Here is a 23,003-nt window from a genome sequence, read left to right as displayed (position 1 = left end):
CGGCCTCATGGGTGACTTCCTGGCTGGATCAGAGGATATGTGAAATTGAGGAAGACAGGCCAGATCACAGAGGTCTTGAATGCCAGACTGAGCGGCATGGGGTGAAGTGAGAGGAGGTGGATCCTGAAGGGACCCAGAGCCTGCACTGACCTGGGGGGGCCCAGGGTGAGGGGGTTTCAGCCATCTGGCATTTTTGAGGATTGGGGGGCCTGGCTGGTCACTTGGCCCTACTGGACGGGGGTTAGGGTTTCCCAGCAAGCAGCCCCATGAATGATTGATGTCCTCTCAGCTTGGGTTTCATGCCGGCCGCCTTAGTGCCGCCGGGCGCCATGCAGCAGGCCCCGGCGTGGGGCCCTGCGGACGGACGGCTGGATCGCTGGGCAGGTAGGCACGCCCTGCTCCTTCCGGCCAGCAGCCTGCGTCTCACAGGTAAGCCAAGCTTCAGCGGTCACCCGGGGAGCCCAGGGCTCTAATCCAGTAGGGGCTGGAGCTTACAAAGTGGGGTCTGCCTGAGGAAGAGCCCTGGGGGGACGCGGGAGGCCACCGGGCTAAAGGCCAAATGGCTGGAGCTGTGGGCCACAGGCCGGATCCAGCCTTTCTGGGGACTCTGCTTCCTCCCCTCACTGTGCACTGCCATCAGCGCTTTCTCTGTCCCTAGAGGGAAACTCACTCCACCAGCAAGAGAAGTGAGGGGTAGCGGCCACACTCATTCTCATCACACTGCCGAGCCCCCTTCTCTGTTCAGTAGCCGCAGAGGACAGGTGGGGCCACCTTCTCCCTGAGCTGTGAGACTGGGGAGAGGGCCACAGTGGGGCTGGAGGACGATGGAAAGACTCAAGTTGCTCCCAGGATAGCCCTCCTGGCCCCAGTCCCTGAGCTATAGACCTCACCCCGAGGATATGACTTGTACTCACTGTAAGGAGGGGCCTCCTCGGCCCCAGATTCCCTGTCCCCTGGGGATTCCTGTGCCCATGACCTGAGCCCTCCCTTCTTGGAATTTTCAACACTTGAACCCCAGGATACCAGACACGGAGGGGCCTGCAATGATCTGACCAAGTGGTTTTCAAACTGTGTTCCCTGGGACCTTGGAGGAGCTCTCCCTTCCCTTCATCTGAGCACCCCCTTTTCGTTCATAGGAGCTCCAGTATAATATTTTATTTAAAGAAAAGATTCACCGGCTTTAAAAATATGTTCAAAAGTCTCTGACTTAGCCTACTTGGGCCTACTGGGGTTCTGTGTGGCAGAACGGTGAGATCAGAGTTCGAGGGCTGGCGCCTCCCTTCCTATCTCTGACCTTGGGCAAGTCACTGATCCTCTGAACCTTCCTCTCCTCACCTGCAAAATGGGTTGCATGAGGACCAAGAGAGCTAATGTAGTAAAGTCCCTGGCACAGGGTAACTACCCAGCAGGTCATGATGATGGCGCAGAGAGGAACAGTGACTCGCCTGGAGATGCTCAGCCCTCTCTCTCATACCGTCATTCAAGTCTTCATTGATTTACCAGGTGCCCACTCCATGTCCAGTGGTACACTGGGGACCTCAGATGGACACCGCTATGGAAGCCAACCTGGGTGTCGCTGGCCTCAGACCCCGCACAGAGCTGGACGACGAAGACTACTACCCGCAGGGTGTCTGGGACACGGTCTTCCTGGTGGTCCTGCTGCTCCTGGGGCTGCCAGCCAATGGGCTCATGGCATGGTTGGCTGGCTTGCAGGCCCGGCAGGGAGCGGGCACGCGGCTGGCTCTGCTCCTGCTCAGCCTGGCCCTCTCTGACTTTTTGTTCCTGGCGGCAGCTGTCTTCCAGATCCTGGAGATCCAGCATGGGGGGCACTGGCCTCTGGGGACGGCAGCCTGCCGCTTCTACTACTTCCTGTGGGGTGTGTCCTACTCCTCTGGCCTCTTCCTGCTGGCAGCCCTCAGCCTGGACCGCTGCCTGCTTGCACTCTGCCCACGCTGGTACCCTGGGCACCGCCCAATCCGCCTGCCCCTCTGGGTCTGCGCCGGGGTCTGGGTGCTGGCCACGCTGTTCAGTGTGCCCTGGCTGGTCTTCCCCGAGGCCGTCGTCTGGTGGTACGACCTAGTCATCTGCCTGGACTTCTGGGACAGCGAGGAGCTGCCACTGAGGATGCTGGAAATCCTGGGGGGCTTCCTGTCTTTCCTCCTGCTGCTTGTCTGCCACGTGCTCACCCAGGCTGCCACCTGCAGGACCTCCTGCTGCCGCCAGCCGAGGCCCACAGCCTGCCGTGGCTTTGCCCGTGTGGCCAAGACCATTTTGTCAGCCTACGTGATCCTGCGGCTGCCCTACCAGCTGGCGCAGCTGCTGTACCTGGCCTTCCTGTGGGACATCTACCCGGGCTATCTGCTCTGGGAGGCGCTGGTCTACTCTGACTACCTGATCCTGCTCAACAGCTGCCTCAGTCCCTTCCTCTGCCTCCTGGCCAGCGCCGACCTCCGGGCCCTGGCGCACACGATGCTCTCCTCCTTCGCGGCAGCACTCTGTGAGGAACGGCCAGGCAGCTTCACGCCGGCCGAGCCACAAACCCAGGTGGACTCTCTGGGGCAGACTCTGCCAGAGCCAACTGCTGAGACCCAGCCACAGGAAAACATCATGACACAGCCCCCTACAAACCCCACAGCCCAGCCACGGTTGGATTCCGTGGCCCAGTCACAGGCAGATTCTGTCATCCAGCCTCAGGTGAACTCCATGGCCCAGCCACAGGAGAGCCCTGAGGCCCAGCCACAGTTGGACTCTGTGACCCCGCCACAGGAGAGCTGTGGGGCCCAGCCACAGATGGACTCTGTGACCCAGCCACAGGACAGCCCTGAGGCCCAGGCCCCTGGACCTGCTGCCAGCTCAGACCCCAGTCCCGATCATGAAGCCTCCTCTTCCCCATCCATGGATCCCACCCCAGAGGTCCCTGAGAACCCAGACACGCCTGCTGCCTCTGAGGGAGGAAGCCCCAGCGGTGCCCTCTCAGAGGCGGCTCCCGGCGCAGGCCTCACATGAGGGTCCAGGAAAGCCCAGGCCCACCAGGGCAGTGGGGGAACAAGAGGGAGATGGAAGAACCAGCCAGTCAGAGAGGACAGGCACTGCAGAAGACGTCATCATGGAAAAACCCCCACCAAGTCCCTTGGGCCTGGCAGGAGGACTTGGGGAACTAAGAATGAAGTGGCCAAAAGTCCCAGACAATTTGTTGTGAGCGTCACGTCCCTGTCCGGGTCCCACCAAGCTCTTTCATGCTTGCCCTCATCACACAGTGGCCCATCGGCTCCCTGAGCTGTCACAGCTGATGAGATCCTGGGCTCTGTCCTCTAATAACCCCAGCTCGCACTGACAGTTTTCCCCTTAGCCTGGGTCCTACAGGAGAAAGACAGCAGGGGACTTCCCAGGGCTGGATCAGACTCCCTTCCATCCTTCCCTCCCTCCCCTCTTCCCTGTTCCATTCTCTAACCTGGGCACTAGGAGGCCAAAGGAGGAAGTCCCTGCAGAGGAGGGAGGCATTCAGGAGCCAGCGGGAGTCCGGGCCCTAGGAGCCCACAAGTTGTGAAGCTGGGGAAGGACTTCCCTCAACAAGGCGGCAGGAGAAGAGGCAATAGCTGCCAAGCTTGGATTCAAATCCAGTTCTGGGTGACCTTGCCCAAGCCGCTTCACCTTGAGCTCGTTTCATCTGCCTTTGTGAGGATTAAATGAGAAAGTGTGTGAGGCACCTAGCAAGATCCTGTGGCACACAGTAGGGGCACAGAGAGCAGATGTTCTTCCTTCACTGGCGTTCAGAGTTGTCCCTGCAGGGACTGGGGACGGATGGAAGGAGGCACCATCACCGGGCCTGAGTATCTGGGATCCTGTGAGCTTCGGGGCAGATCAGCTGTGCCCTTAAGCAGTTCTGGATCGCAGACACCCAGATGGCCTCAGAGAGCATGGGTCCGCCTCTGTGACATGGGCGGCTCCAGAGGACTTCAAGGTCTGCTCCATTTAAGGGTTCAACGAATGTCTACCTGCCCCCCGCCCACCGTGATGGGAGCTGCAGGTACAGAGTGCCCTGGGCCTACCAGAGATGAGAGTATGTCCAAGCAGAGAGCTTTGAGGACCAGGGGCTCCAGAAAGGGCACACGTCCCCAGAGGTCACACAGCGTCTCTGGGGCAGAGCCAATCTCTTCCCTCTCAACTTACAGACACTGCAAGAAAAACTAGGAAGTGCTGAAGATCTATTTTCTGACCCCACCCCACTTCCCTTTCACACCCATCACTCTCTTCTGGCACCCGCCCCTCCCAGCTTTTTCTCAACCCCTAGTGTTCCAAAACTATGCCCTCTTGCCCCTTTTCACCGCTCCCCCGCCCAATCCTTTCCCATTAGCTCAGCATTGTGACCTTTACTCTTCCCAGTGGTGATTGCATTTCAAAAAGGCAGCAGGCTCTGCAGTCTGGAGTGATGCAGTCAGATCTGGGTTCTGGTTCCTAGCTTCCTCTTTGCCTCAGTTTTCTCCTCTGTAAAATGGGGTGATAACATTCTCCTTACAAGGTTGTCTGTTGTGATCATTTACTGTGCCCGAGGACCAAAGCACCCTGGGTGGTACTACTACTAGCAGCATAATCATAGCACTTCCTAGTGATGGAATTGTGGACACAGGAGCTGGTGGGAGAGAGATTTCTGGACAGGCACAAACTGGTTGAACTCATTCGTTCAGCAAGTACTTGTTACGTAACTTTCCAGACAGCCTCCCATTTTGGAGACACGTGGGTGGGTTTAAGGACGTGGCCTCTGGTGCCCCCACGGGTTGTTTGAATCCTGGCTCCTCCACTCAGCAGCTATGTGATCTTTAGCAAGGCTTTTGGCCTCTTTGGGACTCAGTTTCCTCACCTGTAAATTGGGGTCATAATGGCTCCCATTTCCTGGGAGTGTTAATCCCTATGAAGTGCTTAGATCCTTGTCTGGCACAGAGTAAATGCTTAATAACTGTTAGCCATTCCTTTGATTATATCAGTGGGCACCTCCAGGCCTCACCCAGGCCTAGGGCCAGCACTGGCGCATGGGCCAGCCATCCTGCCCACCAGGCATTGTCCCCTTCACCATACTGCCTCCTCCTCCACCAGAAATGCTTTCACATTCCCCCACCTTGTTGCAGTGCACACTCCCTGAGGATAAGATCTGGACTTATGTCCCCCTTGGGGCACTCTGCAGAGCCCCTCCCCTTCTCCTAGCCTTTTCAAGGAGTCCCAAAGCCTTTCAACACGGCAGGCAGATCAGGGACTGAAACCTCAGTGCCAGCCACTTGCCTTCAACTCTGGTCCATACTCCAACCCCTGCCTCTTGGAGAGGGGGCCATCCCTACCTCCAAGGTCTCCAAGGGGATCCCACCCATAATGGGTGACTGCTACCCAGGAGAAAGAGCAGTGCCATGAAGGGTTTTGAGGGATAAAGATGACCTACAGAGGAGGGTCTTGTGTTGGAGAAAACATGCACACCCAGGGCCAGAGGGGATGAATGTCAGGGGCTCACCCTGACATTACATAGCTCCTCAACCTCACCCCTAGCACACCCCATGGGGCTGGGCTCCTGTTGCCTCCTGGAGGACTCCCCCAGTTGTTCCCCAGGTGAGAGATACCCCTCCCTCTTCCTCATGGGGGGACCAGACATTGATTTTGAGAGTTGTGAACATGAATATTTTTCAATTCAATATTTGGGGCTGCTGTTCATTCATTCATTCAATGCACATTAATTGAGTACATACTGCATGCTAGGTCTTCTTGTTCTGAGTGCTGGGATCCAGTGGGAAATGAGACAAAGTGCTATCCTCAGTTTGCTGATACCCTCACGAGTGAGGCAGACAAAAACCAAATACACAAATAATTATAGAAGGTAACACCAGGTAGTGATTGAGATGCGGGGGGCCAAGTAAGGGCCAGAGTGATGGGGGGTGGGGTGCTCAGGAAGTGTCCTCAGAGGAGGTGACATTTGAACAGAGACCTGGAGTAATGAGGGATGGAGACTTAACAAGATCTGGGGGAAGAGTTTCCAGATGGAGGGGACAAGATATGCCAAGGCCCTGAAGTAGGAAGGAAGGTGGTGCGTTTCAGGGATAGCAGGGTCAGTGTCACAAGGCCACATGCAAGGAAAGGACAGTAGTAGGTAACGAGGGAGGGCAGGGAGAGGTCAGACAGGCAGTGGGTGGGGGTGGGCAGTCACTGTGGATGTTATTTCAAGTGTGGCTTCCAGGAGCCAAGGGAGGGTCCAGAGTAGGGGATCAGTTTTGGGCTTTAGACACAATGAGAGGGAGTTTTTATGGCTGCCTTCCCTCTTCCAAGCTACCCACATTCCTGTCCCAGGGTTTATGGGGCAGTGGGGAAAGCAAGGACTCTGGAACCAAACAAATGGAGACTGAGTCCTGGAAGGATGACCTGAAGCAGGCACCCCTTTTCTGAGCTGTTTCCTCAACAGGGTGTGGTGAGAGGAATGAGGGGGCGCAAGCCCCAGCCCACCTGGGACATACAGGGGACTTTGCGCAGCCCAAGAAAGCTAGTCCCCTTCCTTGCACCCCTCTCTTCCTGAGAAAGGGACATCACCCATCACCCCTTGGTCACCCAGGTCAGTAGATGCTCAGAGAAGGAAGGAGGGAGGTGGCTAGTGCCCGAGGGACACCAGCCCCAGGTGGAAGGGGCAGACTGCCTGTGAGACCTACAGGGACACTTAAGCCTTTCCTGTCACAGGAGCTGGCTAGAGGGAGGGAGAGTTCTGCGGACTGAGCTCCCTGTCTCGGTGGGAGATGGTAGATCAAGGAAAGCCTGGAAGGTGTGAGGGACCCAGGGGTCATGGCCCCATTTCTACTTCAAATAAGGAGGAGGCCCAGCAGGACTCAGGGGTGTTGGTAGGGAAGAATTGGTTGGCTGGGGCCCTTCCACTCGCTCCTTAAAACGTCACTGTTTTATTTACCTTGTTAACCAACAGTGTGTACTTTTGTAACTTAAAATGAGGCACAGGGGTGGCCGGTTAGCTCAGTTGTTTAGAGCGTGGTGCTGGTAGCACCAAGGTTGCGGATTCGATCCCCACACGAGCCACCTTGAGCTGCGCCCTGCTTGAAAAAAAAAAAAGGCACATTCATACGTGGACTGTCAGGAGTAGTTAATGTATTTTGAAGTCAGGGGTGGACTGGGGAACCCTAACGTATGCATTGAGGTGGGGGATTGGGAGAGCGGGGCGACACCGACTCCTGACGACTCCTGAAGATGCCACCATGAGGATCAGGGCAAGGGTCTAAGGCGAGGCTGTAGCCTGCATCGGCGGGCCCTCGAGCCCCAGCCCTACCCGTGGTGCTACTTCAGCCTCAGCCTGTTTGCCCCAGAGGGACTAAGGAGTCTGTGGGGCGGGGCTCCCCAGGTCCCGCCCAGGTTCTGTCCCCGCGCCCCTGGCGCCCCCACGCTCGGGGCTTCCAGGCTCAGTTCGCAGCATCCCGCCCCGCCCCTCCGCGCGTGACCTCGGCCCCGCCCCCGCGAGCCCCCGCCCCGCCCCCCGCCCCCTACCCCCCCGCTCCTCTGTCACTTCCTGATTCCCGCTTCCTGCTTCCCAGAGGCCGGGATCCGGAGCCGCCCGAGTCCGGTGCCGCAGTCCCCGGCGCCCCCGGTGAGCGCGGCGGGCTGAGGCTGGGGGTGCAGGCGCGGGACGGGCGGGGCTGCGGGGACGGAGCCCCCGGGGGTCGGGGTGGTGGGTCGCGAGTCTGAGGAGCCCTTCCCTTCCGTGGCGCCCCACCCTCAGTCCCAACTCCCCTTGGTTACACAGCCTCTCCCCTACTGGGCCGGGGTCCCTGGAAGTTGGGCTCCCCGCTCCGATGCGGCTCTGGGATGCTCTGCGGCTGTGAGCGGCGCCCGGACCCCCGCCCAGTCCTGCCAGGCCCCCTGGACTGGCCTGGGGCTCCTTGCACATTCCTGTAGGCATTGCACATTTTCTGCGACTCAGAACTGGGCCCTAGCGCGGCCACACAGCGGAGACGGTCCCTGCCTCCTCTGTCGGTCCTCATCACCCAGCCTCCAGTTCCTGGGCAAAAAGGAGCCTGGTGGGAACTAACTGGGACCCACAGAGGAGCTAAGCTTGCTCTGGCTTCAGCCCCTCCCACCTTCTCCCCTCACACACATACCAGAGCCAGGAGGGGACCCAGGGAGAGTCCTGCAATGCCCCTCAGGACTCAGCAGTGTGGACATTTCCCCATTCACCCTGGCGGGGAGGCAGCCAGGGTCTGCACCTGTGACCCCATTCTCTAAGGGGAAACAGAGTGAGGCGGGTTATAATGACCAGGCATCCTCCCCCCTTCCTTCCAGGTAGCCCTGGGAGGTTGGGGGTCATTGGGCTGGGTGGGAAGCTGACCAGGCCTCTCCATTTGCAGACATGTCCTTCCGAAAAGTGGTTCGGCAGAGCAAATTCCGGCATGTGTTTGGGCAGCCGGTCAAGAATGACCAGTGCTATGAGGACATTCGAGTGTCCCGTGTCACCTGGGACAGCACCTTCTGCGCAGTCAATCCCAAGTTCCTGGCGGTGATTGTGGAAGCCAGCGGTGGGGGTGCCTTCCTGGTGCTCCCCCTAAGCAAGGTGGGGCCCGTCAGGGCTGGCGGAAGGAGTGGAGGTGGCCTTGGCCACTCCTGCCAGGCCTGTCACTCACTCCCATGTCTTGCCCATCCCCACACTGCTGGGCAGGTGTCATAATCCAGATTTACTGCCCGAAAGGTGTTAGCACAGATAAAGCCTTTTATTGCCACGGAGTCAGAGTCAGAGGCCACCAATACTTCCTGCTCACCTGGTGATGCCCAGGAGGCAGAGGTGAGCCAGGAAGAGGCAGAGTCACATCTGGGCGCCCAGTGGGCCAGGCCAGGTGCATCATTCCCACTCCATGGAGGGGAAGACTGAAGCTCTGGGAGGGGTGGAGTTTGGGGGCCTTGGGTCCCCCTTGATTGCCCCCCTCATGCCTGCAGATGGGCCGCATTGACAAGGCCTACCCGACGGTGTGTGGACACACGGGACCTGTCCTAGACATCGACTGGTGTCCCCACAACGACGAAGTCATCGCCAGCGGCTCAGAGGACTGCACAGTCATGGTGAGGCGTGGGGCTCTGGTGGGGCCTAGATTGCAGGTGTGGTTCGAGGTCGCTGGAAACAGGGCCAAGCAGAGGCCTCAGCTGGCAGCCTCACCCTCCCACAGGTGTGGCAGATCCCAGAGAACGGGCTGACCTCCCCACTGACAGACCCGGTGGTGGTGCTGGAGGGGCACACCAAGCGAGTGGGCATCGTCACCTGGCACCCAACGGCCCGCAACGTGCTGCTCAGTGCAGGTCTGCACCGCGCCCCCACCCCTCTCCATGTACAGCTCTGGAACCTCCCACATCCTTTCCCAGGCCCATTTGACAGATGGGAAAGCTGAGGCCCATAGCAGTAGAGAGGCTAGGAGGTCTGGCCCCAGGAGGGTGGTCAAAGGGAGGCTGGTGGGCTGATGGACCCCCACCTGGTAGGCTGTGACAATGTGGTGCTCATCTGGAATGTGGGCACGGCGGAGGAGCTGTACCGCCTGGACAGCCTGCACCCTGACCTCATCTACAACGTCAGCTGGAACCGAAATGGCAGCCTTTTCTGCTCCGCGTGCAAGGACAAGAGCGTGCGCATCATCGACCCCCGCCGGGGCACCCTGGTGGCAGTACGTGGCCCTGGAGGGCGAGGATGGCAGTGGACAGGGCAAGGGACTCTATTGGGGCACTGCACTGACCACTCTGACCCCTGACAGGAACGGGAAAAGGCTCACGAGGGGGCCCGGCCAATGCGGGCCATCTTCCTGGCAGATGGCAAGGTGTTCACTACAGGCTTCAGCCGCATGAGCGAGCGGCAGCTGGCACTCTGGGACCCGGTGAGTGGCTGTGGCTGGCCTGAGGGGGCAGGCTCAAAACTTAGTCTCCACCCTGAGTGAGGAGGGTAGAGGTCACCCTGTGGAGACCTGTGGTTCCCACATTCTCAGCCTGGCAACTGAGGCTGTCACGATCTGGAGCTTCGGCAACCTCTCCTCTCCCTGCCGCCTGCTCGCTAGCCTCCCCCACTGCCTCTGTCTACCTAGGAGTCTTTGTCCACGGTGTTCTTACCAACTGAAAGGCCCATCCCTCCTTTGCTTGCCTGTTCCCACTGAGCTGCCCTTCGAGGCCCAGTGCAGAGGCCCCCTCCTCCAGGAAGCCTCCCAGCCCTTCCCCTGAAGTGCTGTGTCCACAGCCCTACACTTCTGTATTGTGACCTTCAGGGGCCCCTGACTCCCCCAGCTTCCATGTGGTGGGGACTCTCAGCTGTTGCTCAGTGGCCTAGACGTAGTCGAAAGGCCTGGAATAGGCTGGGAAAGTGGGACTCAGCGAGCAGAGGGGAGCCAGGAGGGCCTGACAGGGCACACCGCATGGCCAAAGGTTTAGAGGTGGGCGAGAACCCACCAGCTTGGTAGGGGCAATGCCGGCTGGCATGTGAGGCTGGCTGAGGCAGTCCTGATAGAAGGTTGAGACAGTGAGGGGAGAAGGAGGGTCTGGTCTGGCCTGACTACTCCCTACCCCACGTGCCAGGAAAACCTCGAGGAACCCATGGCCCTGCAGGAGCTGGACTCGAGCAACGGGGCCCTGCTGCCCTTTTACGACTCTGACACCAACGTGGTCTACGTCTGCGGCAAGGTGGGGCTGGGCAGGGCTGGTGGGGCAGGGAAGAGGGATGTCTGAGCTCTTAAACCTGCCCCTATCTGCCCCATAGGGCGACTCCAGCATCCGGTACTTTGAGATCACAGATGAGTCCCCCTACATCCACTTCCTGAACACATTCACCAGCAAAGAGCCCCAGAGGGGTATGGGCTTCATGCCCAAGAGGGGCCTGGAGGTCAGCAAGTGCGAGATCGCAAGGTGAGAGGGCACCGAGGCAGCGGCTATGGGGGTGCCTGGGGGCAGGGCCCAGGCAGTGGCACCCAGATTACCAAGGAGTCAGTATGGGAGGGGCTGAGTGAGGACTGGAAGTGGAGAGTAGAGGGGGCAGGAGAGCAGGTAGGGGGAGGTTCCACCCACGGCTCCTCCCTCCCCTCCCTTTCCCAGGTTCTACAAACTGCATGAGCGCAAGTGTGAGCCCATTGTCATGACTGTGCCAAGAAAGGTGAGGCCACCCAGTTCCCCTGTCCATCCATTCTCTAGCACACAGGCCAGTCAGGGGTGACCGGATGAAGCCTATGAATGGGACATGGCTAAGTATGGCTGTGGTCTGTGGGCTGGGCTGGACAAATACCAGCGTGTCCCCAGGTGTTGGGCTGTTCTGGGCAGGGGGTAAGCTGGGGATAAGACGCAGTGTGAGCTGAGGCGCTGCCCTGGATGAGCCACAGGAGACAGCTACGGAGGTCTCCCTGTAGGAGGCTGAACTGACAACACGGCTGGGGCAGGGCCCTCCAGTGGTGGGCAGTAGGCTAGGTGAGGGGCACAGAGTTGGGAATGGAGAGAGGGACAGGAGTCTGGCTGCAGTGGAGGCCCCCATGAGATCAGGCCACATATGGCTGGGCCTCGGATGCCCAGCCAAGAGCCTTGGACGTGCTGGGTTCTTACTAGCCAGCATTTGTTGAATGCACCATTCACTGTGCCAAGCACGTCCAGGGAGCCAAGCTGTGAACAAGGCTGAGGGGTTGTCCCGGGCACTCAGTCCCTGGGCACAGCAATGGCTCCCAGAATCCCCCCAGGCCCCATAGCTGGCCCTGCTTAGGAAGGTTAGGGAAGGCTTCAGAGGGAGCTGTCAGCGGTGTCCAGAAGCGAAGTGAAGGGACAGATTTGGGCTCAGAAAGGTGACTTGGGACCAGACTGTTAGAGGATGGGGTGACAGGGCAACAGAGTGCAGGCCTGGAGAGTGATGAGGAGGTAGTCACCTAGGTCCCAGATGAGGGGACCCTGACAGTGGGCCCCCAGCTGATCCAGAACCCTCCACCCCCCACCCAGTCGGACCTCTTCCAGGATGATTTGTACCCTGACACAGCCGGGCCTGAGGCAGCCCTGGAGGCAGAGGAGTGGGTGAGCGGACGGGACGCCGACCCCATCCTCATCTCCCTGCGGGAGGCCTACGTGCCCAGCAAACACCGGGACCTGAAGGTCAGCCGGCGCAACGTGTTATCTGACAGTCGGCCTGCTGTGGGCCCTGGCTCTGCTCGCCCCGGGGCCTCCACACCTGCTGCCTCCACCAATACGACCACCTCCAGCAGCAGCATCCCCAGAGCTGTGGTATGTGCCCTGCAGTCTGGGGTGGTGTTGGGAAGCCCTGGTGTGCTGTGTGTGCCTGAACCATTTGCTGCCCGTCTCTGCGCCTCAGGCCATTGCCTTACCTGGAAGTAGATTTGGGGAGGGCTGCAGCTCCATGACCCTGACGGCCCCCCATGTCACTGCAGGAAGCTGGGAAGCTGGAGGAGGTGATGCAGGAGCTGCGGGCACTAAGAGCGCTGGTCAAAGAGCAAGGGGAGCGCATTGGCCGCCTGGAGGAGCAGCTGGGCCGCATGGAGAATGGGGACGCATAGGAAGGACCACAGACCCAATGGATGCCACTCCCCGCACCCCACCCCCTTCTCACTCAGCCTCTGCTGGCAGGTCACACTGCCCCCCTGCTGAGGGCCTCTGGGGCAGGTTCAGGGGCCAGTCCACATCCTGACCCACTTGTAGGCCAGGCAGGAGCCACCTGGCTTTGGCTTTGTTACTGTGGAGCATTTTTGTACCAAGGCAGACTTATACTCTGAGGGACCATCTCCCCACCCCCACCCCAGCCCCCTGCTCCCTCCCAGAGGAGTGGGAGGAAGGGCTCTATATTTTCATCCAAATAAAATTCGCTTTCTAAAAGCCAGGTTTGCCATTCTGCTGCAAGGGTGGGGCTGGGAAAGGAAGTCTGGAAATGGGGACAGATGAGGCCTGTGAGAAAGCTCTGGGGGCCACGAGTATCCCCCAGTCATAGTGTCGCTGAACTCTGCCACGTAGGGAAACTGAGGCAGGAGACGTGGAAACCTCTAGGCCCACGTCCTGCTTTGAGCTGGGTGCCCAGTTCCTCTTTTTGGAGGCTTGGTAACAGGCCCCAGAACCCTACCCTTGCCCAGTGAGACCTGTGACGATCTGGTGTGGGTCAGAGTGATTCCCAGAGGCCCAGGGCCCCTCAGGGGCCTGTGGCACGGAGGGCTGGGTGGAGTGTTATAGGCAGGAAGCGGAAGCTCAAGTAACCCCTGGCTGCATTTGCGTGCCAGAGCTCACTTCTCCCTCCACACAGCCAGAGCTGGAGGTGGGCAGCCAGCACTGAGGCCCGCGGACTGATGGTGAGTGTTGGAGCCCGCTGGGTCCTTGGGGTGAGGGCAACAGGAAGTCAGGGCTGAAATGTCTGGGCCTGGGAACTAAGGAAGGATTCCCCTTCCTGGGGCCCAGGGCAAAAGCATCAGTTGGGGCAGAGGCCAGGATGGGCATGGGACAGAAGCTGAGCGTTTCTCTCACCTCATCTCAGAGCTGGGCCTCCCTGGGACTCAGGATGTGGCCCCAGCACCACACTCCAGGTCCAGTCCCCCTTCAAGACCCCGGATAGACCCTCACCTGCTGTGCTCTTGAGCTGGGACTCAGGCACAGCCCCTACTTGCAGCCCTGGAGCCTAGGCAGACAGCCTGTGAGGGGAGTCTTGCTTGTACCTCGGCACCCCTCCCCCCCCGCCCCCACCTGCCTTGTTCCAACCGCAGGCTTCCTCTGGCAGCTGCACCCGCCTCCCCCAGCCCGAGGCCCCCAGGGACACAGACTTGAACTGAACGGAAACACTGCAGCTGGGGCAGTAGTGAGGCAGTCCCGAGGGGCTGGGAGGGAGGAAGAAGAGTCTCACAGACCCCCTTCCTGGGACCTAACCAAGTGGGAGGTCAACACTTGCCTTGGGGTTGGTGCCTCCATCCCAGGCTCAGGAAGAGCCATCCCCAGCACCAGCCTTGCAGGCTCCCTCTCTCCTTTCCATTCCTCTCCCCCTACAGTGGGCAGACTCTTGACAGTCAACCAATATTTATTGAGCACCTACTGTGTTCCAGGAATTGTTTAGGTGCTTGAACCAAAAAGATCCCTGTCTTCCTGCAGCTGATTCTGGTGGAGGAGTTAAGACAATAAACCTAATCACCAAGCAGTGTTACCTACTGGGTTAGGAATGGCAGAGGAAGGAAAGTAGGGCTGGGCTGGGCTTCGGGGTAAGGTCAGCGTGGGGACGCAGGTCAGGTTAGACCTCGTGGAGGAACTCTGAGCTAAGGTAAGCAAGTGAGCATGTGGCTAGGGGAAGGGGAGGCGGGATGGAACATTCTAGGCAGAGGGCCCTCACTGCTCAAGCAGGCTTCTAAGGTGCAGTGGGAGGGAGGGAGGTCGCCAGCTCTCACAGGGCCAGGGCTTTATGGACTGAGTAAAGACGGGCTTTCTGCGTGACTGTCCCCATTTGCCCCAAAGGCAACTAAAGTCCCAGTCATTCAGCCTGCCACGGCCCGGCCCCCAGTCCAGGTGACGAGCCCCTGCCTGTCTCCCCACAGGACCTGTCCTGCGCCCTAGGGCTCGGGACACTGCTGGCCCTGCCAGGGGTCCTGGGGTCAGGTGGTGCCAAGGACAGTGCGGGCTCCAGCTCTGTCACTGTTATCCTGCTGCTGCTGCTGCTCCTACTACTGGCCACTGGCCTGGCCCTGGCCTGGCGCCGCCTCAGTCGTGACTCGGGGGGCTACTACCACCCGGCCCGCCTGGGCGCCGCACTATGGGACCACACCCGCCGTTTGCTCTGGGCCAGCCCGCCGGGCCGCTGGCTCCAGGCCCGGGCTGAGCTGGGGTCGCCAGATGAAGACCCAGAGAGGCAGGAGGAGGAGCAGGACGCGGACGACTACTACTGGGATGGTGGCCAGGAGGAGGCTAAACCCCAGGACAAGGAGCAGCGGTGTAGCGAGCGGTCCAGCCTACAGCAGGAGCCAGAGCCCAAGCAGGAAGCACATGACCGTGACGGTGATGCCAAAGGGGGCCTGGGCCTCGGCTCCCAGGGGCTAGAGGGCGCAGCGGGCAGTGCCGAGGCCCTGCTGAGCGATCTGCATGCCTTTGCTGGCAGCGCGGCCTGGGACGACAGCTCTGGGGCCGCTGGAGGCCAGGGCCTCCATGTCACCGCACTGTAGGGCCAGCCCTGGGGTGACTGCCTCTACTTCCCCAGCTGCCGTGACTGGACACAGCCTGCCCTGGACCCTGGACCCACTGTCACTCCCACCCCCACACAGAGCCTCAGACTGTCACTCTGCCCCCCAGTTGTCCCCAGTGCTATGCATCCCCACACACTCCCAGGGGCATTGGTCAGCCATCAGAAATAAAACCCTTCCGGCCCTGCAGTGCTGTGGTCCTGTGGTGACCCTTCCGTCCCTAAGCAGGAGACGACCCCACCCGCTCCTGCCCCCAGAAGGCCAAAGGAAGAGCCAGGTCAGCGCCATGATTTGATACTTTAATTGTGCAAGGGCACAGCTCAGCTGTAGGGGGCCCTCCACTGGCATCCGTGGCCGGCAGCCCTTCATGCTCATGATTCAGGGGCACAGCCACTCCCAACAGAGACATACACTCTCACACACTCACTCCAGCACCCCTAGACACCCCCCAGGTCTCTGAAACTGGCCAAGGGTCCCGCTGTCCTCACAGCCTGCAGGGAGGGGCCCCGACAGCTGTCCTTATCCCGGCCGTCTCCTAGCGCCCTGGACGCCCACGGCCCCTCTTGGACTTCTTGGTCCCTGAGGGAGGTCGGATGGGGAGAGGAGCCGTGCTCGAGGGTAGTGGTGGAGGCGGTGGCAAGAGAGGAGGTAGAGGGGGCTCCATGGGCTCCGGTGGGGGTCCAGGGCTGGGCCGGAACCCCTCAAAGGGTGAGAACTTCAGGGGGCTGCAGGGGAAACCAAGGCAGAGGCTTCGCCTACTGGCACCTGGCACCAGGGCAGGAGGGCCGACTTCCCCACCTGCCTGGGTGCACAGCTGTGAGGTCAAGTGCCCATCCGGGCAGCCCCTGCCACAAAGGGTCCCCGTGGTAGACGGGAAACGGAGGCTACAGCCAGCTAAGAGGCTCGGCCAGGGCAGCCCTGGGGTTGACGGCAGAGCCAGAGCTAGAGCTGGTCTCCTGCCCGTTACACGCCCCCCGCAGCCCAGATACCTGATGGGGGTCCGGGGGCTGCTGTTGAGGCGCCGGGGGGAGCGCAGCTTGGGCTGGAAGGAGAAGCCCTCCTTGATGCTGTCCAGGACGGAGGGTGCCACGTATGTGAAGCCCTGGGGTGGAGGCAGGGCCGGGCGACATTCAGTGTCCACCATGCCTTAGCCACAACCCCTGCCCGTGTCCCCAGAACTCTTAGGCCCCCCAGACCTCACCAGGAAGGCTTGGTTGGCGCTCTCACTGAGGGCCGTGTCATCTGGACTGTCCACTGGCGTCTGCCGTGTGAAGCGAGTGTCAAACTGGCTCACGTCCTCCTCTGACTGCTGTGGGCAGACCCGAGTGGGGCGGGGTCAGGGGGTGGCCAGGCCAGGGGTCTTCCACCCACCACTGAGCCAGTGGGACCTCCACTCACCAGACAGGGCCTGAAAGGGGGGTCCACACGGCGGGCCAGGAGGTCGTCCCAATTAATGTGCCGAAAAAAGGGGTGCCTCTGTGGGTAGAGCACCCCCAAACATGCCAACAGTTCACCCCCTCGGCTCCTTCAGTAACTCTACCCCACCGCCCCACCGCCTCGTAGTGGTCCCAGGCCCACCTGTACATCAGCAGCGTCCCCTGGGCCTCCCCCCATCCGTTGGCTGGGATTCCGCTTCAGAAACTAGGACAAGGGCAGAGTGAGGGTCCGGGGGAGAGGTATTGCTCGTGTGTCCCCCATGTTCTAGGGGCTGGCTCAGGTGAAGGGGAGACCAGGGAGAAGGTTTCTGGAGTGTGGTCTCCCCCTACTGACACCCTCGGGACTGCCAAGGTTTGGTCCGATGGCCCCTTCTCCACAAAGCCTTCGCCGAGGCATGTGGCTGCTGGCATCACCCCAGGCTGTCTTGGTGGGGATCCAACTCCAAATCGGGTTGGGTGCCTACCCTCCCCCTCTGTGCCCCTGCCGATCATGAACAGTTTGCAGATTGGGACTCAGACAAGGAGCTGTCCAGGGTAGCAGCTGCTCTGCTTCAGAGCTAAACCCCAAGCTCAATGTCTGGGACCCCAAAGCCAGTGCTCCTCCATCCCAAAGGCAGGGTGGCTCCAGCTCCCCACAGTCCAGAGACACGCAGGAAGCCATGCAGGGCCTGGGAAAAGCGATGGGAGCCAGACCAGGGGCAGGAGGGAGCCCACCTTTTTGACAAGGTCTCGGGCATCGGGGGTGAGGTAGGGGGGCAGCACCAGCTTCCCTTTGATGATCTTGTCCATGGTTTTCTTCCGGTTCTCTGCAGTGAAGGGCGGCTGGAAGAGGCGGAGGGTGAGAGGAGCCTTGTGGGCCTCCCACCAGGCCCGGCCCTGCCCGGGGGCCTCCTCCTGCCCCCACGCCTGCCCTCCCCGGGAGGCTGGACTTGCCGATCCAGTGAGCATGTCGTACATCAAGGCCCCGAGGCTCCACCAGTCCACCGCGCGGTTGTGGCCGCTGCGCACCAGAATCTCAGGGGCCCTGGGAGCCGGGTGGGACCGTCAGTTGGGCCAGACCCTGCCTGGCTGTCCTCCTGACCCCTGGGCCCAGCCAGCTGCCCCTTACATGTACTCGACGGTGCCACAGAAGGTGTGGGTGACAGCGCCCTCGTGAATCGACTCCTTGCAGAGTCCAAAGTCTGTCAGTTTGATGTGGCCTGAGGGAGAATGTTGGAGGGGGTGGTCAGGGCCCCAGGCCACCCTAGGGGGACCCTCAGCCCTCCCTGCAGCTTCTGACCCGGAGACGCAGCTGCCTGTGTAACGTGCACACATGCGCACCCTGGCTGCTGAGCATAATGTTCTCCGGTTTAAGGTCCCTGTAGATGATGCCTTGGAAGTGAAGATGGCCCAGGGCCAGTGTGATCTCTGCCAGGTAGAAACTGCAGAGACAGGACAGGGTGAAGGCAAGGGTGGGGGAGCCAGGGCCTGGAGGAGCCCGGGAACCCCCCCAGGAGAGGCAGGAAGTAACACCCACCAGGCCGTGTCTTCCAGGAAGATGCCCTCTCGCTCCAGATGTGTGAAGAGCTCACCGCCTGCGACACAAACATGTCAGCAGCTGTGTGCTAGGACCAAGATCCTTTGCTCTCCGAGTCTTGGTTTCTTCTTGGGGAGAGTGGGGCTTGTAATTCCCGCCCTACCTGCCTCACAGAGCTGCCGTGGGGTTTCAATTCAAATTCAGCAAACATCTACCGACGCCTACTCGGTGCCTGGCCCTGTGCTGGGTGAAGCTGGGGACACAGATGAAGAGACCCAGCCATTGCCCTCAGGGTGCTCAGTCTAATGGGAAGACAGACATGCACACGACGGCTCTTATAGGCCAGATTGAGACAATAGCTCCAAGAGCTTAACCCAAAAAAAATCTCACAGAAGAGATGAAGGAGGACAAAATGAATCCCGAAGTGAGGGGACAGAAAGTAGCAGTGGGACTTCCAAGGGCATGCCGAGGTGGAACCCAGGGGAGGGCGCGCTCAGGGCTCATCTGTACAGATGTGGGAGTAGGCAAAGCAAGCCTGGACCACTCCATGGTGAACAGGAGGCCAGGCTTTATCCGGGCAGTTACAGGGAGCCATGAATTCGGAGGTGGAGCGTTGGGAACAATGCTGTGCTCTGAGTCCCTGGGAGGGAGTGGGGACACTAGGAGACGATGAGCAGGAGTTAAGAAACAACTGTGCCTCCCCCTCCCCTGAGAGGGTGGAGAGGATGGAGGACACTGCAGACAATGACCCAACTGTATTTGGGACCTGACTGGATGCAGGGCACAGAGGAGAGGGGAACAACATGAAGGGGCAGTGGAAATGGACAAAACAATCCTCTAGACTTCCGTGCAAACTCCCACCATTCCCATCCACCCCCAGTACAGGCAAGAGACACAAATAGGCGCTGGATGGATGTTTGCTGAATGAATGAATGAATGAATGAATGAATGAATGAATGAACAGACGAACAGATGGGTATGGGAGTCCCCTAGCCATTCTACACGCCCCCTCTCTCCAGGCTTCCCCCAGGACCCCAGGGCTTCCTGTGCTGGTTCCTTGGCCCTGCCCACGCCCCTGGCTGGGCCCACATGCATACCACTGAGGCACTCAAGGATGAGGTAGAGTTTGCCGCCAGTCTGGAAGGCATAGGCCAGTTCCACAATGAAGGGGTGCTTCACTGACTCTAGAATGTTCCGCTCAGCCTGAGTGTGTGCCGTGTCCTTGGCGTTACGCACAATTTTGGCCTGGAAAGGCAGGGATCGGTTAGAAGGTAGGCACTCAGTCCCTCCAGCCACTATCCTTCGGCCACCCTCTACCACGCCAGCGCATTTCTCCACAATTCTGCTGCGATAAGCAATCGTTCTTGTCGGGTACTGATTTGTCCTCTAGCACAGTGTTTCCCAACCTTTGTACTGCTGACATCCTGGGCAGATAATTCTTGGTTGTGGGGGGGCGTCCTGTGCATTGCAGGATGGTTAGCAGTAGTCCTGGCCTCTACACACCGGATCCCAGTAGCATCCCTCTCTAGTCGTGACTCAAAAATGTATGCAGACATTGCCAATTGTCCACTGGGAGGCAAAACTGCCCATGGTTGAGAATTACGGCAAAATAATGTATAGTCATATGCCACGTAATGACTTTCGATCAACAATACACCGCATATACGATGGTGGTTTCTAAGATTATAACGGAGCTGAAAATTCCTATCATCTAGTGACAACATAAAGTGCTACAGCATCATCCCTCACGTGTCTGTGGTGATGCTGGTGTAAACAAACCAACTGCACTGCCAGTCGTAAAAAAGGGTAGCACACACCATTATGTAGAGTACATAATACTTGCTAATGATAACAAATGACTATGTTACTGGCTTATGTATATACTTTACTATACTTTTTATCTCTACTTGAGTGTATACTCTTTCTACTTAAAAATAAAGTTTGCTGAGATAGGCCTGGTGGCTCAGGTGGTTAGAGCTCCATGCTCCTAACTCCGAAGGCTGCCGGTTTGATTCCCACATGGGCTAGTGGGCTCTCAACCACAAGGTTGCCGGTTCAACTCCTCGAGTCCAGCAAGGGATGGTGGGCAGCGCCCTCTGCAACTAAGATTGAACACGGCACCTTGAGCTGAGCTGCCGCTGAGCTCCTGGATGGCTCAGTTGGTTGGAGCGCGGGCTCTCAACAACAAAGGTTGCCAGTTCAACTCCCGCAAGGGGTTAGAAACGGCAACTGGACCTGTAGCTGAACGGCACCCTCCACAACTAAGATTGAAAGGACAACAACTTGACTTGGGAAAAAGTCCTGGAAGTACACACTGTTCCCCAATAAAGTCCTGTTCCTCTTCCCCAATAAAATCTTAAAAAATATATATAACAAAGTTTGCTATAAAACTATGCTGTGACACCAGCAGCAGCTTCATACTTCTCGTGTTTACCGTATCTCTTGGTTGCATCAATTTCTCTTGTTCCTGATTTAATCTCGTGTTGTTTTGTACAGCAACATGCTGTGTAGGCTTGTGGCCTGGGAGCAATAGGCTATATTGCGTAGCCTAGGTGTGTAGCAGGCTACACCATCTAGGTTTGCGTAAGTGCACTGTGATGTTTGCACAATGACATAACCGCCTCACAATGCATTTCTAAGAAAAGATGCCACGGTTAAGCAGAGCATGACTATAATCACAATTGACAACAAACAGAAATGCCCGAGACAGCGCCCATCTCCTCCATCATGTTTGCTGCTGTCTTCCCAAAGCCTAGTGTAGTGCACTGGGAATAGCAGCCACTCAGTGACGATTTGTTGGCTGAGCAAATGACTCACCTTCCTCAGGACTTTCATGGCATATATTTTGCCCAAGTTGGTGCCCTGTACCTTCCGCACCTGGAACACCTGTAGGGCAGGGGAGACAGGATCAACTTCCCTCTCCACATCCTATCTTCAAAAAGCCCCACCCAAGGGTGGGACAGTAAAGATTTCAAGTCTGATTCAGAGGGTATTTGCCCTTCCCCCCCTTTGTTTTCACTTCTGAATTCTACCGAAAGCTCTGCTGATTTACAAGTCTAATTTGTTTTGAGAACCCTTTGCTACAGCAAGATTGAGGCTGTGAGGCCAGTAAGGAAGGAGGTGGGGCCAGTACCTTGCCATAACCTCCCTTGCCCAGCACACGCAGCAGCTCAAAGCAGTGGGGCCCGATGCGCTCTGGGCCCAGGTTCACACTGGTCTCAGTCAGCTCTACCTCCTCATAGTGTCCCACAGGCCTGTGGACACAGGAAGTTAATGGGGGCAAGGCTCCATACTCCCCAGGTCCCCTTCCCAGCCCATTCCCTCCTCCCACAACACGACCCTCACTCACTCCGGGCCAGCTGCCCTCAACTCGGCAAGGGGACACACGTCCTGTGAGAAACCGAGGGGTAAGAGGCAAGGGAGGTGCCAGGATCCCTCCCCCCCAAGCTGGACTGCTTGGCCCAGGAGAGGAGGGGGTCAGGAATGGGAGCGGGCAGGCTATGGGCCAGGACTGGGGAGGAGGGAGGGCAGAAAAGGGAGACTCAGGGGAAGGGCTAGGGTCTCGAAAGACAGGTTGGGGTGAGGGTGAGGTCAGAGCTTACTAGGGGCTGGGATCTGAGAAAGATCGGGTCTGTAGGAACGGAGCCCACTCTCCGTGGGGGTAGCGGAGGCGAGCTCATCGCCAGGGTGATGGGATCGGCTCCGGGATCGAGCCGCGCACGGGAGGACCACTCACCGCAGGGCTGAATTCTGGTTCGCCCTCGCCCTCGCCCTCGCTGCCTTCCTCCGTCTCCAGGTCCAGGTCAAATACCGCCGCCATAGCGGCGCCGGCCCTCAGGGCCCCTCGGCCCGTACCTGGCCGCGCAGTGACTGACAGCCCGGGCCGAGGCCTCTACGTTAGCATTCCGCGACGGCGGCCCCGCGCTCCGATGACGCAAGAGGCATTGACCCCGCCCTGGGAGAAAATATGGCGTCCGTCGCAAGGCTTCTCGGGAATTGTAGTTGGGTGCCCGGGTGCCAAAATCTGCAGTCTTTGGCTGAGCCCTGTCTTCCCAGTACAGCTCCCGGGGAGCGGCACAGGACGGGGCTGCCTGGGAGGAGCCCATCTTAGCTCTGGGGAGAGTGAGTTTGGATGGGGCAGAGTAGGAAGCGCATACAGGTATGAACGTAGATGGAATTCGCAGCCCTGTTGAGTCGTGCGCTGACAGGCTGACTGGGTGGCGAGAGGCAGGTGGCGTCTTCTCCTCTCTGTTCGCCCCTGAAAAGGAGGCAGCTGCATCAGGGTCTCTCTAATGTGCCTCCATGCTCGAGGACCTGCAGGTCTGAGCATTTACTGGGTGACTGCTCCGTGCCCAGCTTACTTCCAGGCATTGCTGCCAGGTTCCTGCCAGAAGGGATTTGTGTCTCATTGATCCATCTGTAAATATGGGCTTATGCTGGAGTTTGCTCCGTTGCCAATTTAAGCACATTTAGTAATCCGGCTATCTTAATCCAGCTACGCTTAATAAAACTTCATTAAAAGAATAAATGAATGAACACACCAAACCTGGTCGGTGACTTTAGATTTGGGCATGGATTCTTGTTAGATGGGGCTCTGCGGGGTGAATTTGGGCCAGATCAGGCTCTGGATGAGTAGATATGAACTCCGATGGAGAGACCTCAGAGGTCTCCAGGCTGGACCAAGGTTATCTGGTTGGATGTGGCCCTCTGGTTGTAATTCCATCCTCAGGAGACCCTCAGGTTTGGGTCCTGGTGTGCGTGCCCCTGGCAGGTCCCCACTGAAGATCAACCCAAAAGACTGAGCCATGGCCCAGCCCCAGTCAACTTAGCTCCAGATTCTACAGGTATCCCCTAGCCACTTCTCCCTCCTCCCTTCCC

The 23,003-nt window shown here is 59.0% G+C and overlaps 4 protein-coding genes across 4 annotated transcripts; 3 read left to right on the top strand and 1 right to left on the bottom strand.

Moving 5' to 3' along the window:
- The first annotated feature begins 96 nt into the window (after positions 1 to 96).
- On the top strand, positions 97 to 5,417 carry GPR152 (G protein-coupled receptor 152). Its single transcript, XM_074336779.1, has 2 exons — positions 97 to 429; positions 1,504 to 5,417. Exon 2 carries the CDS (start codon positions 1,543 to 1,545, stop codon positions 3,004 to 3,006), a length of 1,464 nt encoding a protein of 487 aa, XP_074192880.1. The 5' UTR covers positions 97 to 429; positions 1,504 to 1,542; the 3' UTR covers positions 3,007 to 5,417.
- Positions 5,418 to 7,510: 2,093 nt separating this feature from the next.
- CORO1B (coronin 1B) lies at positions 7,511 to 12,846 on the top strand. Its single transcript, XM_074336764.1, has 11 exons — positions 7,511 to 7,615; positions 8,373 to 8,575; positions 8,956 to 9,078; positions 9,183 to 9,312; positions 9,490 to 9,671; positions 9,759 to 9,878; positions 10,567 to 10,671; positions 10,748 to 10,893; positions 11,080 to 11,137; positions 11,962 to 12,240; positions 12,405 to 12,846. Exons 2-11 carry the CDS (start codon positions 8,375 to 8,377, stop codon positions 12,528 to 12,530), a joined length of 1,470 nt encoding a protein of 489 aa, XP_074192865.1. The 5' UTR covers positions 7,511 to 7,615; positions 8,373 to 8,374; the 3' UTR covers positions 12,531 to 12,846.
- A 322-nt stretch (positions 12,847 to 13,168) lies between these two features.
- PTPRCAP (protein tyrosine phosphatase receptor type C associated protein) lies at positions 13,169 to 15,362 on the top strand. The gene is made up of 2 exons (XM_019737753.2): positions 13,169 to 13,310; positions 14,535 to 15,362. Exons 1-2 carry the CDS (start codon positions 13,308 to 13,310, stop codon positions 15,153 to 15,155), a joined length of 624 nt encoding a protein of 207 aa, XP_019593312.2. The 5' UTR covers positions 13,169 to 13,307; the 3' UTR covers positions 15,156 to 15,362.
- Positions 15,363 to 15,456: 94 nt separating this feature from the next.
- RPS6KB2 (ribosomal protein S6 kinase B2) lies at positions 15,457 to 22,052 on the bottom strand. Its single transcript, XM_019737742.2, has 15 exons — positions 21,862 to 22,052; positions 21,475 to 21,515; positions 21,259 to 21,379; positions 20,943 to 21,011; positions 19,223 to 19,370; positions 18,126 to 18,183; positions 17,930 to 18,030; positions 17,718 to 17,808; positions 17,543 to 17,633; positions 17,324 to 17,431; positions 16,752 to 16,814; positions 16,572 to 16,649; positions 16,375 to 16,482; positions 16,163 to 16,275; positions 15,457 to 15,898 (listed from the first exon to the last, which is right to left on the bottom strand). The coding sequence occupies exons 1-15, from the start codon at positions 21,943 to 21,945 to the stop codon at positions 15,709 to 15,711; spliced, it is 1,464 nt and encodes a 487-aa protein (XP_019593301.1). The 5' UTR covers positions 21,946 to 22,052; the 3' UTR covers positions 15,457 to 15,708.
- Between the last annotated feature and the right edge of the window lie 951 nt (positions 22,053 to 23,003).

This window comes from Rhinolophus sinicus, linkage group LG06 (assembly GCF_036562045.2).
Source record: "Rhinolophus sinicus isolate RSC01 linkage group LG06, ASM3656204v1, whole genome shotgun sequence".
Taxonomy (NCBI): domain Eukaryota; kingdom Metazoa; phylum Chordata; class Mammalia; order Chiroptera; family Rhinolophidae; genus Rhinolophus; species Rhinolophus sinicus.
This window is presented reverse-complemented; position numbering and strand designations above follow the sequence as displayed.

Coding starts and splice junctions, on each gene's coding strand:
- GPR152 (XM_074336779.1), top strand. CDS start 1,543: ATGGACACCGCTATGGAAGCCAACCTGGGTGTCGCTGGCCTCAGACCC.
- RPS6KB2 (XM_019737742.2), bottom strand. CDS start 21,945: ATGGCGGCGGTATTTGACCTGGACCTGGAGACGGAGGAAGGCAGCGAG. Junction 17,432..17,542: donor ACGACATGCTCACTGGATCG/GCAAGTCCAGCC, acceptor CGCCTCTTCCAG/CCGCCCTTCACTGCAGAGAA. Junction 16,815..17,323: donor CCCGAGACCTTGTCAAAAAG/GTGGGCTCCCTC, acceptor CCCTTGTCCTAG/TTTCTGAAGCGGAATCCCAG.
- CORO1B (XM_074336764.1), top strand. CDS start 8,375: ATGTCCTTCCGAAAAGTGGTTCGGCAGAGCAAATTCCGGCATGTGTTT. Junction 9,672..9,758: donor GCCGGGGCACCCTGGTGGCA/GTACGTGGCCCT, acceptor GACCCCTGACAG/GAACGGGAAAAGGCTCACGA. Junction 10,672..10,747: donor TGGTCTACGTCTGCGGCAAG/GTGGGGCTGGGC, acceptor TCTGCCCCATAG/GGCGACTCCAGCATCCGGTA.